General features: G+C 34.4%; 1 protein-coding gene across 7 annotated transcripts in view; it reads left to right on the top strand.

Annotated features, from left to right (window-relative positions):
* The window catches only part of CCDC91 (coiled-coil domain containing 91), a 371,744-nt gene that overhangs the window by 84,937 nt on the left and 273,134 nt on the right, over positions 1 to 13,673 (top strand). For all 7 annotated transcript variants that reach the window (XM_007175702.2, XM_057557084.1, XM_057557080.1 and 4 more), the window contains exons 2-3: positions 4,828 to 4,870; positions 6,912 to 6,990. In XM_007175702.2, the coding sequence (XP_007175764.1) occupies positions 4,841 to 4,870; positions 6,912 to 6,990 (109 nt within the window). In that variant the 5' untranslated portion in view covers positions 4,828 to 4,840. The remainder of the gene's footprint in view (positions 1 to 4,827; positions 4,871 to 6,911; positions 6,991 to 13,673) is intronic.

Below are 13,673 nucleotides of genomic sequence, written 5' to 3'. Positions count from 1 at the left end.
GAAAATTTCTTTTATTTTATTTTGTTGATGATTTCTTATCTTTTGTTTTCTCTGTTCTGTCTTTCTAGAATTCCTAATAATTAAATATTACATATTCTAGACTGGATCTTGTAATTTTCTTATATTTTTACTCTGATTTTCCATTTCTTTTTCTTTTATAGTCTTCTTTTTAAAGGAGATTTTTCTCAGGTCTATTACCCAACCTGAAGTTTTTCATTTCTTTAATCATTTTTAATTTCAAGACCTTGGTCTTGTTTTACACCCTCCCCCCCCCCCCAAAAAAAAAGCTTCTTGTTCTTATTTCATGAATGCCCTGTCTTCTGTTCTCAACTCTCTGAAGGTATTAGTTATAGTTTTTATTTTTTTTATTTTTTTTTTTTTTTTTTTTTTTTTTATAGAAAGTCTTTATTTATTTATTTATTTATTTATTTATTTATTTATGGCTGTGTTGGGTCTTCGTTTCTGTGCGAGGGCTTTCTCTAGTTGTGGCAAGTGGGGGCCATCTCTTCATCGCGGTGCGCGGGCTTCTCACTATCACAGCCTCTCTTGTTGCGGAGCACAGGCTCCAGACGCGCAGGCTCAGTAATTGTGGCTCACGGGCCCAGCCGCTCCGTGGCATGTGGGATCTTCCCAGACCAGGGCTCGAACCCGTGTGCCCTGCATTGGCAGGCAGGTTCTCAACCACTGCGCCACCAGGGAAGCCCTATAGTTTTTATTTTTTAGAAAAATTTCTCTCCTATGTAGTCTTTGTTTATTCCATTTTTTTGGTCTCTATTTTTCATATTAGATACTTTCTTCATATCTTTGATTGTCCTTGGCAGTCTGCTCATCTGTAAGAGTGAGATACTAATAATAAAGTAGCATACACTTACATAATGATTAAAGTGTGTCAGACATTGTTCTAAGTGCTTCATCAATTTTAACTTATTTAATCCTCATAATGACTTTAGGAATTGGTTACCATTGTTATTATTCCTTTCTGACAGATGAGGAAACTGAGTCATAAAATGTTAAACAACTTGCACAGTGTAACACGGTAGGTAAGTGGCAGAGCTAGGATTTGAATCCAGGCAGCCTGACTCCATAGTCCCTTCTTTTAACCATTATACTTACTTTGTCTCTTATTGAAATAAGGAGCAAATTGGAAATTCTGTGTGTGTGGGTAGGGTTTGTCAAAGTAGTGTTACCTGAGTGAGCTGTTTCTTTGTGGAACTTCTGATGAGGTTCTTTTTCAAGGGTTGATTAGATTCACTAGAGAAGAATCTTCTAATTTACTGTTCAGAGGTTGAAGCCTGGCAAGTGGCAGTTTGGTTGCCAAGTGGTGAAAGAAGACTGAGGAATGCGTCTCAAAATTTAATACAACTTTGACTTAGTCACCTGTCTCTGGTCTTCCAATCCAGAGATTCTTGGTTTTACCCTGTCCAAGGAATAAACCTTCAGTTTTCTTCTGTGATGAGGAATTGTAAATTGCCCAGTTGTGCAGATTCTGGGAGGGGATCTTGGAATATATCTGACTGTGACTCTTATTTTGAGTCTCATCTTTACCCAGCTTTCGGTGCTGACCATTCTTGAGCCTTTTGTGGTTTCTGTGATGTAAACGTGATTGATTCTCATTTTCCCCACTGGTAGTGTAAAGTTCATCTTCCTTGTATTTGGTTTCAGTTTTTTTTTTTTTTTTTTTTTTTTGCAGTTTTTTCATTTTACCTACTCTTTGACCCTGTGTTTATGTGAAAGCAAACAATCAAATCTTTGCTTGCTATCTTTTAGGAAAAGACTTGAATAAGATGGGTGTTCTTAATGTGCCATTTAAAATTCTCTGCTAAGCCTCTTGAAATAAATCTCAAATGTCTCCTTTTACCTGAAGCATTTCATGGTGCTCCAACTAGACATTTCACCTTCTGAAAATCTTTTTCTCCCTCCTTGGATTTTTTTTCTTCTTTCGTTAAGACCCTTTTATATTTCATATTATATTTGCATGCTTTTCTTGCACACTGCCCTCCCCTCCACACCAGGCCGTAACTCCTTGAGGACCTTGAGTGATCTCTTCAATAGAGTTGCTTAATAAAAATGTTACATTAAGTGTTGTGTATATGTTTTTCTTGGGACATATCAGCAATATATTGAATACTGAGGATAGTTAAGGAGGGAGTTAATATAATAGTGCAACAGAAGAGATTAAATTCAGATGTAAAGAAGCCTGAGAATTGTTAACCCTAGATATTATGAAATCTTTCAACATAACAAAGTATACATCTCGCCCCCTGCCATGACACAAAAGAACGAACTGCATGATCTGTCAATTTTTTGGCCAGGCTCATGATTCTATAACTTAGATGACAGATATATTTGGCATTGCTATATTATATTTGCAGTTTAATGGGATAACGTTAAATGCTAGAAATCTTCTAAAAGGTTTACAAATGCACGGTAGATAAAACAGTGTGCTCAATGTATTGGACTAGCTAAATCCATAAAGAAGCCCACATTTGTAATATTTCCTTTTAAAAACTAATTTTTAGTTTTTGTATTTTGTAAAATTGACTTTTACAAATCAGTGTTGTTAATTTTGCTTCCTCCTGCTCTTTAAAATGTTCAGAAGGAAACAGAAACTATTTCAGAATTTGAAAATAAATTATTCAGAGAAAGGCTATTGCTTTAAAATAATAATGTTTATTTCTCTAGTACTGTATTTTAAGAAACTCAGGACACATTTGTCTTTTAAAATATATTAATATTTCTTTGAAAATAAAGTACAGGAAGACTAATCTGCATTTTAATATGTAATAGTTGCTGGGGTATGGAAAGCATCCATGGTCACTAATACGTTCTTTTGTAGAGCTAAATCAGTACTTAGGAAACTGATGGTATTTGGTTCATTACCACAGGCAAACAAGCTGAAGTGATTGTTAGGCATGGGTATTTGTTTTTGTTTTCAAATTTTCTGGCACCTTACAAATAACTTATTGGGATATGCCTTACGAAAACACACATAGAAGCATTACTCTAAAAATTCCATTATTTTGAAACCATGTTATTTGGGTACAGTGTTTGTAGATGCTAAAAATATCTTTTAATTGTCTCCTGAGATTCGTGGGACACATGTGGAACACACAAACTTGGTGTTTATAGTTTGACTCGGTTAATTCTCAGTATCTATATCACTCTTCTTTCATAATTTCTTCGTGAAAAATGTAATCACATACAGATTTCTATTCGCTTGCAACACAGAATTAATGTGAATTCCATTTCAAACTAACCACCATCAAAAGTTTCTGAAAGTCTGGTTTATATTTTTTAAGTGTATGTGGATGAGTTGCTTAGCTTTGATTTTTGGAGAAGTACATCTTTTAAAAATTTTTCAACAGATTGTTAAATTGTGGGTAATGGTGACAGTACTGGTGTCATATTCTGATTAATTTAATGTAGTCCCTTTTTATAATGTGTTTCTGTCTACATATTCCTTATAGTGTCATTACCTACTGAGTTTCTGTGAAAATAAATTTTCTTTGCCTATTAAAACAAAGCAATCCTTGAGATTGTTTTTTACTGTTTATTTTTCTTTGACTATCTTTGAGTTTTAGGTTTGAAGGCATTAGTATTAATTTTAGTGGCAAGGCAAAGCATGGCTGTAGATAACTACTGCTTTATAACTCAAAGCAAAATGCCTTAGAAAATACCTTTAGAATTAGAGCTTAGCATATGATTTAATTTGCTTAGCTGTTTTTTTTTTTTTTAGAAGTCGGAGAAGATTGTTTTTCTGTAATCAAGTCCATTTAGTATTACTGGGTCAAGAACACTATAATTAATATTTGAATATGTTCACTTTTGAAAGATAGAAAAGGAAACCAGTTATTGAACAGAGTATCACTTCACAATTTATTGTGAATTTATTTTTTGTTTTACTGTATATCACCTACCTATTACTCATTTTACCTTTCCAGGTTTTTTAGTTCTTTCACTGTTTGTTAGATAAAAGCATCTCCTTCTTATTCTTTCTTTCTTTCTTTTTCTTTTTTTTTTAAAAGCCCAGGCACTCATGGTTTTATCCTTTTATTTTTATGATGTGCATTAGGACAAAATAAAGCATGTATTATCCCACTGCTTGTGTCTCTTACATACTTTAAGGGTAAAGAAGAGAGGTATTCTGGATATTCGCTTGTGTTTTTCTCTTTCCTGGTCTCCATGAATACATGACTTGATTTATCTTGATCAGCCTAGTAACTTGCTCCACATTTTTCCAAAAGTGCAAAGCAGTTTCAGCTAAAAATACACATATCAAAATGCTCCAGAAGTTGTGGCCACAGCTCAAAAATGCTGATCAATTTTGAAAATCTAAATCAACCTCGGCCATGAAACCGAGGGAAGAACCTTTGTGGTGTGGGACAGATTTCCAAAAATTCACCACAGTCCTGTTCTTAACTGGAGTTTGTGCTGATGTTGCCAGACAACTGAGGAATAGATGCAAAAAGCAGGAAGCATTATTGAATTGAGCCCTAGTGCCAATTTGGGAAAAGCAAATTAAAATGTAAAAGAATATTTTTCCACTCCTGGCGTCTCAGCATAAAATGGCAAAATACATGGTTGCTGAAAAAGTCACAGGAATTGTTAATTTTGCCAGAATGGCTAATTTTGTCAAAAAACCTCAGTCTTTTTGTGTTAAAAATACATATGCATATAGTTAAAGTACATTTTTTAACCCAAATGAAATAGTTTTAATTTATAAATCAAAAAAAAAAGTCAAAATGTATATATACCTTTAAGTGAGAGAAGTGTTTTGACATAAATGACTGTGTGTGTGGGCTTGTTTCAATGTCTTCTGTTTTTCAGGTGCACTTAAAGAATGGATGATGATGATTTTGGTGGTTTTGAGGTATGTGCTGTTATTTACCTTACTTTGCTTATGTAATTGTTTTAATTTTGTGGGATTATAACAGAGTATACTAAATGTATTATTTATCATTGGTGTTCATGATTCTTTCTTGATCATTTTGAATATAACTCTGGAATAAAAAAATGAAATCAAGAAAAATTAAAATATATTCCCTCTGAAAGTTAAAACTGATTTATTGTTATTGAACACTTGGTCATGACCATAAGAATGGTTTAAATTGAGGTAGTTAAGTACTACTAGTGGAAGCAGTAAAGAAGAAGTTTGAGAAATTGTCTGCAGATGATTTTGCTGGGATACATGTCTATTAGGAAATACTTGTGAGATGAGGGATGAGTATTGAAGATCTGTCACATGTTTTCATGCTTACACCTGTAATGAGTTGATTTAGTATATTAAGTACACGGCCTTTTGGTGGCTTATAGAGCTAATTAGTATGTTTGCGCTGTTGGATTATTCTCTTAGGTTTTAGTTGGATGCTTTGTAAGGAAATTGTTAGCTGAAGAAGCACTGTCTTTTCCTTAATCCTTTTCAGTGTGTGTTCATTTTATTGAAATATTTTGTAACCCAGTTATTTTTATGGAGCCAGTATAGTCTTGCAGGAAAATCTCTGGATTAGGAGTCAGGATGCCTGAGCTCAAGTCCTGGAACTACCATCAAGTGAGCTCTGTGATTTTTGCTTTTTTTTTTTCTAAGAAAGACCTTTACCTAATTTGGAACTTGGTGAAAAGGAGATTGTAAGAGATAGGGACTGTAATTAATGATGTTAATAAGAGAAATGAGATATTAAGTATATATCCAGTGCTCTGAATGTCATGAAAGAATAGTGTGCATTTAGGTTAGGATCATTTTCTCTTCTGTTGATCTTTAATAGCTGTTAATATGGAGATATTTAGAATATGAACTTACCTGTTTTCTTCATTTCATCTAACACTGTGTTTTGTTTAGCACATTTGTATATTTCCTGTATTTGCTTTAGTATTTTGGGTTTTGTTGGGGGACTGAATCTTATCTATGTTACTGAATCTTATTATGTTACTTGATTTATTATATCAGAGAAAAAAGAGTAGATAGTGTTTCTTAGAGTAACAGTTATACTTCAATGTATATTCAGTGGATCTATTCCTTTTAATATTATATAGGTACAAAGTTAACCAGCCATTCCAATTTAATTATGGTTGTTAGGGTTCTTTCTTTCTGCATCCTGTTATAGAAATATGGAAGGTCTCTATCCTTGGGTATATAAACCATGTTTATTTGTCGTAGTTTGTGGAGAGTAGCTACTGTATTCTACGTCACTTAGCTCCTGTGGCAGATTGCCCTAATTGACTTCTCCTTGGCTGACAACTCAATGCAGAATCCAAATAGAAATTCTGGCTCTTTTTTTCAATGATAATTTTGCTGTGACCTGAACACTTAAGAGAGAGAAAACTCTGCACTCTTACCCACAAACTCAGCATTCAGTAATTGACTGCCTCATAGTTTTAAAACTGTTTAATAGGATGCTTTAATTTAAATGTCAGCTTTAGGAATTCTCTAAATGTTGAATGCTAGTAAGTTCAGCTGGTAGATTATTCAAGGATATGGATGAACCCTGTTTCTTTAGATTGATCTCTTTTTGGTCTTGTGATAATTAATGAAAAAGATTTAGACTTTTGAAGAAAAATGGTGTATTTTTCTTATTTACATAGGTAAACGCTGTGGTAGTTAGTTTAGAATACTTAAAGTTCACTAATGAAAATGTGATTAAGGATATATGAAATTAAATTTCATTGGCAGGAGATATACTTGAGAAAGGAAGGAAGAGTTTTACTCAAAGATATAGAGCACAAACACTGGGGGTAGTGACTAGTAGTGGGGGGTGGTAGCACTGAAGACTGAAAAGCAGTTGAGTATTCAGAGGAAATTTGAAAATGTGTGGGGTATTACAGAGAATTACATTTGCAGAATTGGGAGGCTTGATTGCTTAAATAGCATTTATACTTTTCAGATTTTCTAAAATAATTTTGCCTTTGTTTTATAGGCTGCAGAGATTTTTGCTGGTGGAAATGGTGAAACCCAAACTACATCTCCTGCCATTCCTTGGGCTGCTTTTCCTACAGGTACTACTATAGAGTAACTAGGAATATTTTTTTCTTATTCAATATATTTTTGTTTTGCTTTCTTTTGAAAGCCCCTTTCCTACCTTTGCACTTTGCCTTCTTTGATCTGAAAAATGGAATGACCCAAATTTAACATAGTTTTTTTCCATAACAAATTATGGATTGTGTAACAAATTCTGCAATGGTGGCTTGAGGCATGATTCCAAAAATGATATCATGAACATTAAATAAAATTAAAGTACAATTGACATTTCCAAATTTGTCTTTGTTTTAGGAAGGTGAGGTGCCAACTAATTTTTTTAGAGTGTCCATTTCATTAATTAAAGACTCCTTCTTCTTAATATTCTAAAAATATTATAAAAATGATTTGTCATCCCCAACAGTATTTAAATTTAGAAGTTTTTCTACAGGAAAATCATTCAAAAGTATTAAGAATTAAGCCATCCAGGAAATTAAATACAAAAATAAATTCCATTATTGCGAGGTATTTTATGGAAGACCTAATGTTCAGTATTAATATAATTCTGTCTAAATAATACTTTGCATTTTCTTTTTGTTCTGCCAAATCATTGTATAGTCAGGAGTCGAAGATGAAAATATCATTCTTCAACAGCTCTGCCTCATCTTAGATTATTAGAGTTATTCATTCTACAAATATTTTTCCAACACTTATTATGCATGAGATACTGTGCGGACATGTCCTTTACTTCAGGGGCAGGCACATACATATTTGTAATATGAAGCAGATTCGTGATTTGGGAAGAATGATGATTTCGTCATCCATTCGTTTAGCAAATGTTACTTCATGCCTGGTATGAGTCAAGTACTGTCCTTGAAGCTGCGTATATATCATTGATCTGGGCTTTGAAGGATGCATATAATTTCAATAGGCAGAGATTGGAATGGGGAAAGATTCTGAAGGGAGAAAAATGCTTGGAATAAAGGTGTAGACATGGGAAAGAGGATGGCACCATTAGGATGCCCATTCTTTTTGAAGGCTTTGTATGTGTTGTTTCCTTTGCCAAGAATTGCTCACCTTGCTTCCCACTGCCACTATCTTCCACTCCCTTATCATATAAACTCGTGTTTGTTTTTTGTGTCGTTTCTTACTTTAATGTTTCTTTTTCTGGGAAGCCTTCCCAGAGAACCTTCTCACATCTATGTGCACCTATTTTCTGGCTTTCATGTTAGACTGTAAGTCTTGTAAGGTACTATGTCTGTTTTTCCTATTGTTACGTCTTAAATGCCGAACATAGTGCCTGGCTTATAGTTGGCCCTCAGTAAATTTTGTAGAAAGAATAAAGAAAAAACGAATTAATGAATGAATGAGTGAATCAGTAACTGAATAAATGACTAGACTAGGGTGACAATGGGAGTGGATAGGAAGACCTGAGATAGTGATATTTATATGATGGTTTAGGATTTTCAGTGTGCTATATTATGTTTTGTTTATTGTAGGTAGGGCAGCTACATTATTCCTGTCATACAGATGATGAAATGACAGTTTATAAAAAGTTTTGGAGCTTGATACAGATAACTATGTTTAGGAGTGAAAGTTATACTTTCAGATTCTATCTCAGTTTATTTTCAATAACTCTGTTTTTTGAAAAAAGCATCAGCAGGACTATCTGACTGACTGGCTGTGAGGGTGAAGGAGGAGTCAAAATTGATTTTTAATGTTACAAACCTCGGTTCTGGAAGGATGGTATTACCGTGAACAGAAATAGAGAATTTAAAAGAGTTGGTTTGGGGCAGTATGAGGCCTTAATGAATTTGTCTTAGACATGACTATTTAAAGTACCTAGAGTTCAGAGAAAGGTGGGCTGGACTTCTCTGTTTGGGAGTTTTTCCATTGATATGACAGTTGAAGTTGTAGGAGATCACTGGGGGAAACAACATGTAGAGATAATAGCCTTAAGTAGAGGAATTTGGATGTCCATAGTTAGAGAACAGGAGGAAGAAAAAGAGACCAGAGACTTGAGAGAGAAGGAGAGTAGGGGCTACTGCAACACAGACATAAGGAGTAGAACATTTCAAAGAAGGCATGGTCGCTGATGTCAAAGGCTGTAGGGAGGTCAGTGAGATTTGAGACTGAGAAAAACCCACGGACAGTCCTAAATGTCCTTGAAGGCAATGGTTTCAGCAGAGTAGAAGTTGAAGCCAGATTGGACTTCTTTACTTTGCATGAAAGCAGGAGGAGTGTTTGTTTTCCTATAGCTACTGTGGCAGTGTATTAAAGCATTGCATATTGTGAGCAACTTATTATTATATGTCACATCTCTATATATCTGTATATTTGTAGGTCAAGTCCTCAAAGCCTAATGAACTAGAATTAAAGAATAACCCCTCTAGTGTACACACACACACACACACAGACACATTGTCTCTCCCTCACTGGAAAAAATCAGACCTGAAGAAAGTACTCTTTTTGGATTTCCTCAGTGACTTGCAGAAGTGAAGGAAAACAGATCTGGCCAAGAGCTGAAGTTAATGGCATGTTAGGTGTTTGCTCAGCGAAAGCAATCTTTCTCCTATGTTGAATATAGTTTGTCTTCCTCTGGCTGCTGGATTCTGCCTCTGATTCAGGTATTTCGAAATTGTTTAGATAAGAGTGATGTGAACAAGCTGATTAGTGTAACAATTTAATCATTTCCGCACTAAATCCAGAAAAGATAGGAACTCTTTAAGAGATCTAAAGCAGATTCTTTCCAGTTTAAGAAGGCTAGTATTCTCCTTTTGTCTGTTTTTCTACCTATACTCTAGCTGTCTATAATCTATATGAAAAATATTTTTAAGAGATGACTATTAGCCAGATTGTACCACAGCATAAAATCCAAGAAGATTATTCAGAAACATTTGGTTTAAATTTTTAAAGTGCTTTGGGGAGAATAGAAATGTTCACTCTTGGGGTTAGGATAAATGATTGTGTTAAGTACGGAGTGTAGTGGCTTAGTGTGCCTAGTGATTATCCTGCTTTAGGGCTGGTGGTTAGTTGGAGGATGATTTCATAATAGCAACTGGGATAATTTGTCTCTCAGAATGTCTGTTTTTAGCGTTCAATACTGTTAATGAATTGAGGTACCTTGGGACGTGCATTTTTCTGTAATATTAGCATCATTTATGTAGTGGGAACTTTTAAAATACCAGATTATTTGCAATGCTGATAATGAAATTAAAAAATTGCCAGTCAGAATAAGTGAAATGCTCTTGTTGGTTCTTTACACAAATTATTGTCTCTAGGCCCCGCCCTCATCAGAGGTGTGGCATCTAATAACTTATGATATGTATCGCTACACTTCCTTTATCAAAGGAGTTGGAGAATGTAAGTGATGAATGAATATGAAATTATGAATCTCCTTTTTTCCTCTTTCCTTTACTCTCAATAAAAGTGTGATGATTATTATTTCATTTCAGTGAAAGCTACTCGATGAGAAGAATTGCCTCAATCATTTTCCTCCCTATTTCGTAGCCTTACCCTCTAGCTTGTCTCCATGGCTATTGTTTGAAGCCTGTGAGCCAAACTGTGATCTACATTGTTTCTAGATGATGTCTGTTCCTATCTGTTTGCCGTTGCTTCTGGTTGTCACACCTTCCCTCAACTCCAGTCTGCTTACTTGAGTCTTATTTTTTCTTTTAAGAAAAAACATAGTGTTTTCACTGTTTGTTCCATATCTCATAATTGCTCCTTCTTCTGAGCTACTGTATCATTTTTTTCTGCACCATTTGCTTGGCACTTAGCTTATGCCAATTTGTATTTTTTAAAAATTGTGGTAAAATACATATAACATAAAATTTACCATATTAATTAGTTCTTTATTAATTAATTTTTTAATTGGAGTATAGTTTACTTACAATGTTATATTAATTTCTGCTGTACAGCAAAGTGAGTCAGTTATACATATACACATATCCACTCTTTTTTAGATTCTTTTCCCATATAAGTCATTACACAGTATTGAATAGAGTTCCCTGTGCTATACAGTAGGTTCTTATTAGTTATCTATTTTATATATGATAGAGTATTTTATATATAGTATGTAAATATATGTATTATATGTATAGTATTTTATATATAGTCAATCCCAATCTCCCATTTATCCTTCCCCCCCACCATATTAATCAGTTTTAAGTGTACAATTCAGTATTTTTAATTATATTCACATTGTTGTGCAACTAATCTCTAGAACATTTTCATTTGTAAAACTGAAACTCTATAGCCATTAAACAGTAACTATCCAATTCCCCCTCCCCCTGTCCCTGGCAACTATCATTCTACTTTCTACCTCTATGAATTTGACTACTCTGGATATCTCATATAAATAGAATCATCCAGTATTTTTCTTTTTGTGATTGGTTTATTTTACTTAGCATGATATTCTCAAGGTTCATCCATGTTGTAGCACGTGTCAGAATTTCCTGCCTTTCCTAGCCTGAATAATATTGTATGTACAGACCACATTTTGTTTATCTGTTCATTCATCCGTGGACACTTGGGTTGCTTCCTTTGGCCACTGTAAATAGTGCTGCTATGAACATTGGTGTACTAATTTGTATTTTTAAAGATATGATTTTATCAGTATGAATTCCATCTCTGCATGTCTACTTTAGTCTAAGCCTTGGAGGGCAGAGACCATGTTTTAAACCTTTTTGAATCATAAGTACCTAGTATAGCATTGTGCCTTGCTAATCAGTAATTGTTTCTTGATAATTAACAGAGCAGATTTACTTTCAAGTAACTCTTTTTGCTTATTTTAATCTTTTGAGGGTATTTAAATAGTTTTTTAATCACAAGTTAGAGGAAGGCAAACTTAAGCTTTCTTTAAAAATTATAGTAATCTTGGAAATCTTAGATAATTATTCAAAGATGGCTAAGAAGCTATTTTCTCTAGGGCTCAGTTAACTTTCCTGGTCATTCCCAATTCAGACAAATAAACTGAGGATAATGGTTAGTAAGAGTAGTCACAGATTCTCAGAAAGAGAGAACAGCTATTTTGCTATATTTTTCTAATTTTTTCCCTGGTCCTACAGTGTGTTGGCAGATAACAGTAGAGGACAGCAGAGTTTAGACTAAATTTTAGTTCAAAATATTAGGAGTCTAGAAGCAGCAATAATAGTATCCAGTTCTTTTATCTCCTTTTTAAAATATTATTCTTCTAAACACTTTTCCCAAAGAAAAATCATTCCAGATTTTGCATAGCATAAGATATCAGGAAGTTTTTGAATTTGCTTCTCATAGAACTATATTTTTTAGAAAAAAAATTTTTTTTGGCCAAGAAGTCTCTTGTGTTTTCAAAATCATTCTCAAACAATTAACTATCTTTTGTAAATTTTTATAAAACTGGTAATACTCTGCCTTTTAGGAAACTAACTTTTTGAAATGAATGTCTATCTTCTGATATACACGTGTTTATGTACATACAAATGCAAATGTATATATATATATCGGAATGTAGACATAAATAGATAGATAGATATTCTCATTTCTTCCTTTTTCTCCACTTTTACCTTCCAGTGCAAGTTATCTTTCCTACCATACCCTTTTGAAGGAAGGACTCTATCTTTACTTGACCTTACAAGTTCTAAGAACATTAGACTGTTAGTCTTAGTTTGGCTTTAGTACATTTTTGATTATGTTTTCTGATTGCAGCAGACCCAAAGTTTCAGAATCCATGATATTTATTTAAATTAATTATTTAGCTTGTTTGTTCATTCATTCACTAATTCACTCATTTATCACATGTTTGAAAATATACTGTGTATCAGACACTAAGTGCCATGTGCTGTGGACCAACTTATGCCACTTTTTTTTTTTTTTTTAAAGAAATTCACGTTCTTTTATTTATTTATTTATTTATTTATTTATTTATGACTGTGTTGAGTCTTCGTTTCTGTGCGAGGGCTTTCTCCAGTTGCAGCAAGTGGGGGCCACTCTTCATCGCGGTGCGCGGGCCTCTCACCGTCGCGGCCTCTCTTGTTGCGGAGCACAGGCTCCAGACGCGCAGGCTCAGTAATTGTGGCTCACGGGCCCAGTTGCTCCGTGGCATGTGGGATCTTCCCAGACCAGGGCTCGAACCCGTGTCCCCTGCATTGGCAGGCAGACTCTCAACCACTGCGCCACCAGGGAAGCCCTTATGCCACTTTTGTGATACCGTATGAAACGTGTCATCTCAAATGACAAGGTGTCTCATGAAATGTAATGTTAATACTAGCAAGTGCTTTTATCAATAACTTTAGTTTCAAATCTGTGATAGAGGTTGCATGAAAAGTATATTAGGTCAGAAAGTGTTGTCATGTTGCCATTGTATACGGTGTGGGTGGTGCTGTTTTAGAGGCAAATGACTGTTCACTTTTTACTTTAAACTGTATAAATATAAATTGCCTAGAAGGCGAGGTGGGAGGCAAAACCTTGAATACTGTCCTTTCCAATATGTTTCTAAGTTCCTTGCAGCACTACACAGACCACATTAGACTGCATTGACCATCAAAGGGAAAAACAAGTGGTCCAGATAGATACTTTAATCCAAATTAGCTCCTTCAAAACAGCTTATATAGAGGGCAAACTAAACTGTCTTTTCACAAGCCGACCCTTTAGAAGGAATAATGGGAATTGGACCAGCAGATGTTGAACCAAATAACTTAGATGTGGTTCACTTTGCATCTGGAGCTATTTGCATACAAAGCCA

The sequence above is a fragment of the Balaenoptera acutorostrata genome, chromosome 11 (genome assembly GCF_949987535.1).
Source record: "Balaenoptera acutorostrata chromosome 11, mBalAcu1.1, whole genome shotgun sequence".
NCBI classification, from domain to species: Eukaryota; Metazoa; Chordata; class Mammalia; order Artiodactyla; family Balaenopteridae; genus Balaenoptera; species Balaenoptera acutorostrata.
This window is presented reverse-complemented; position numbering and strand designations above follow the sequence as displayed.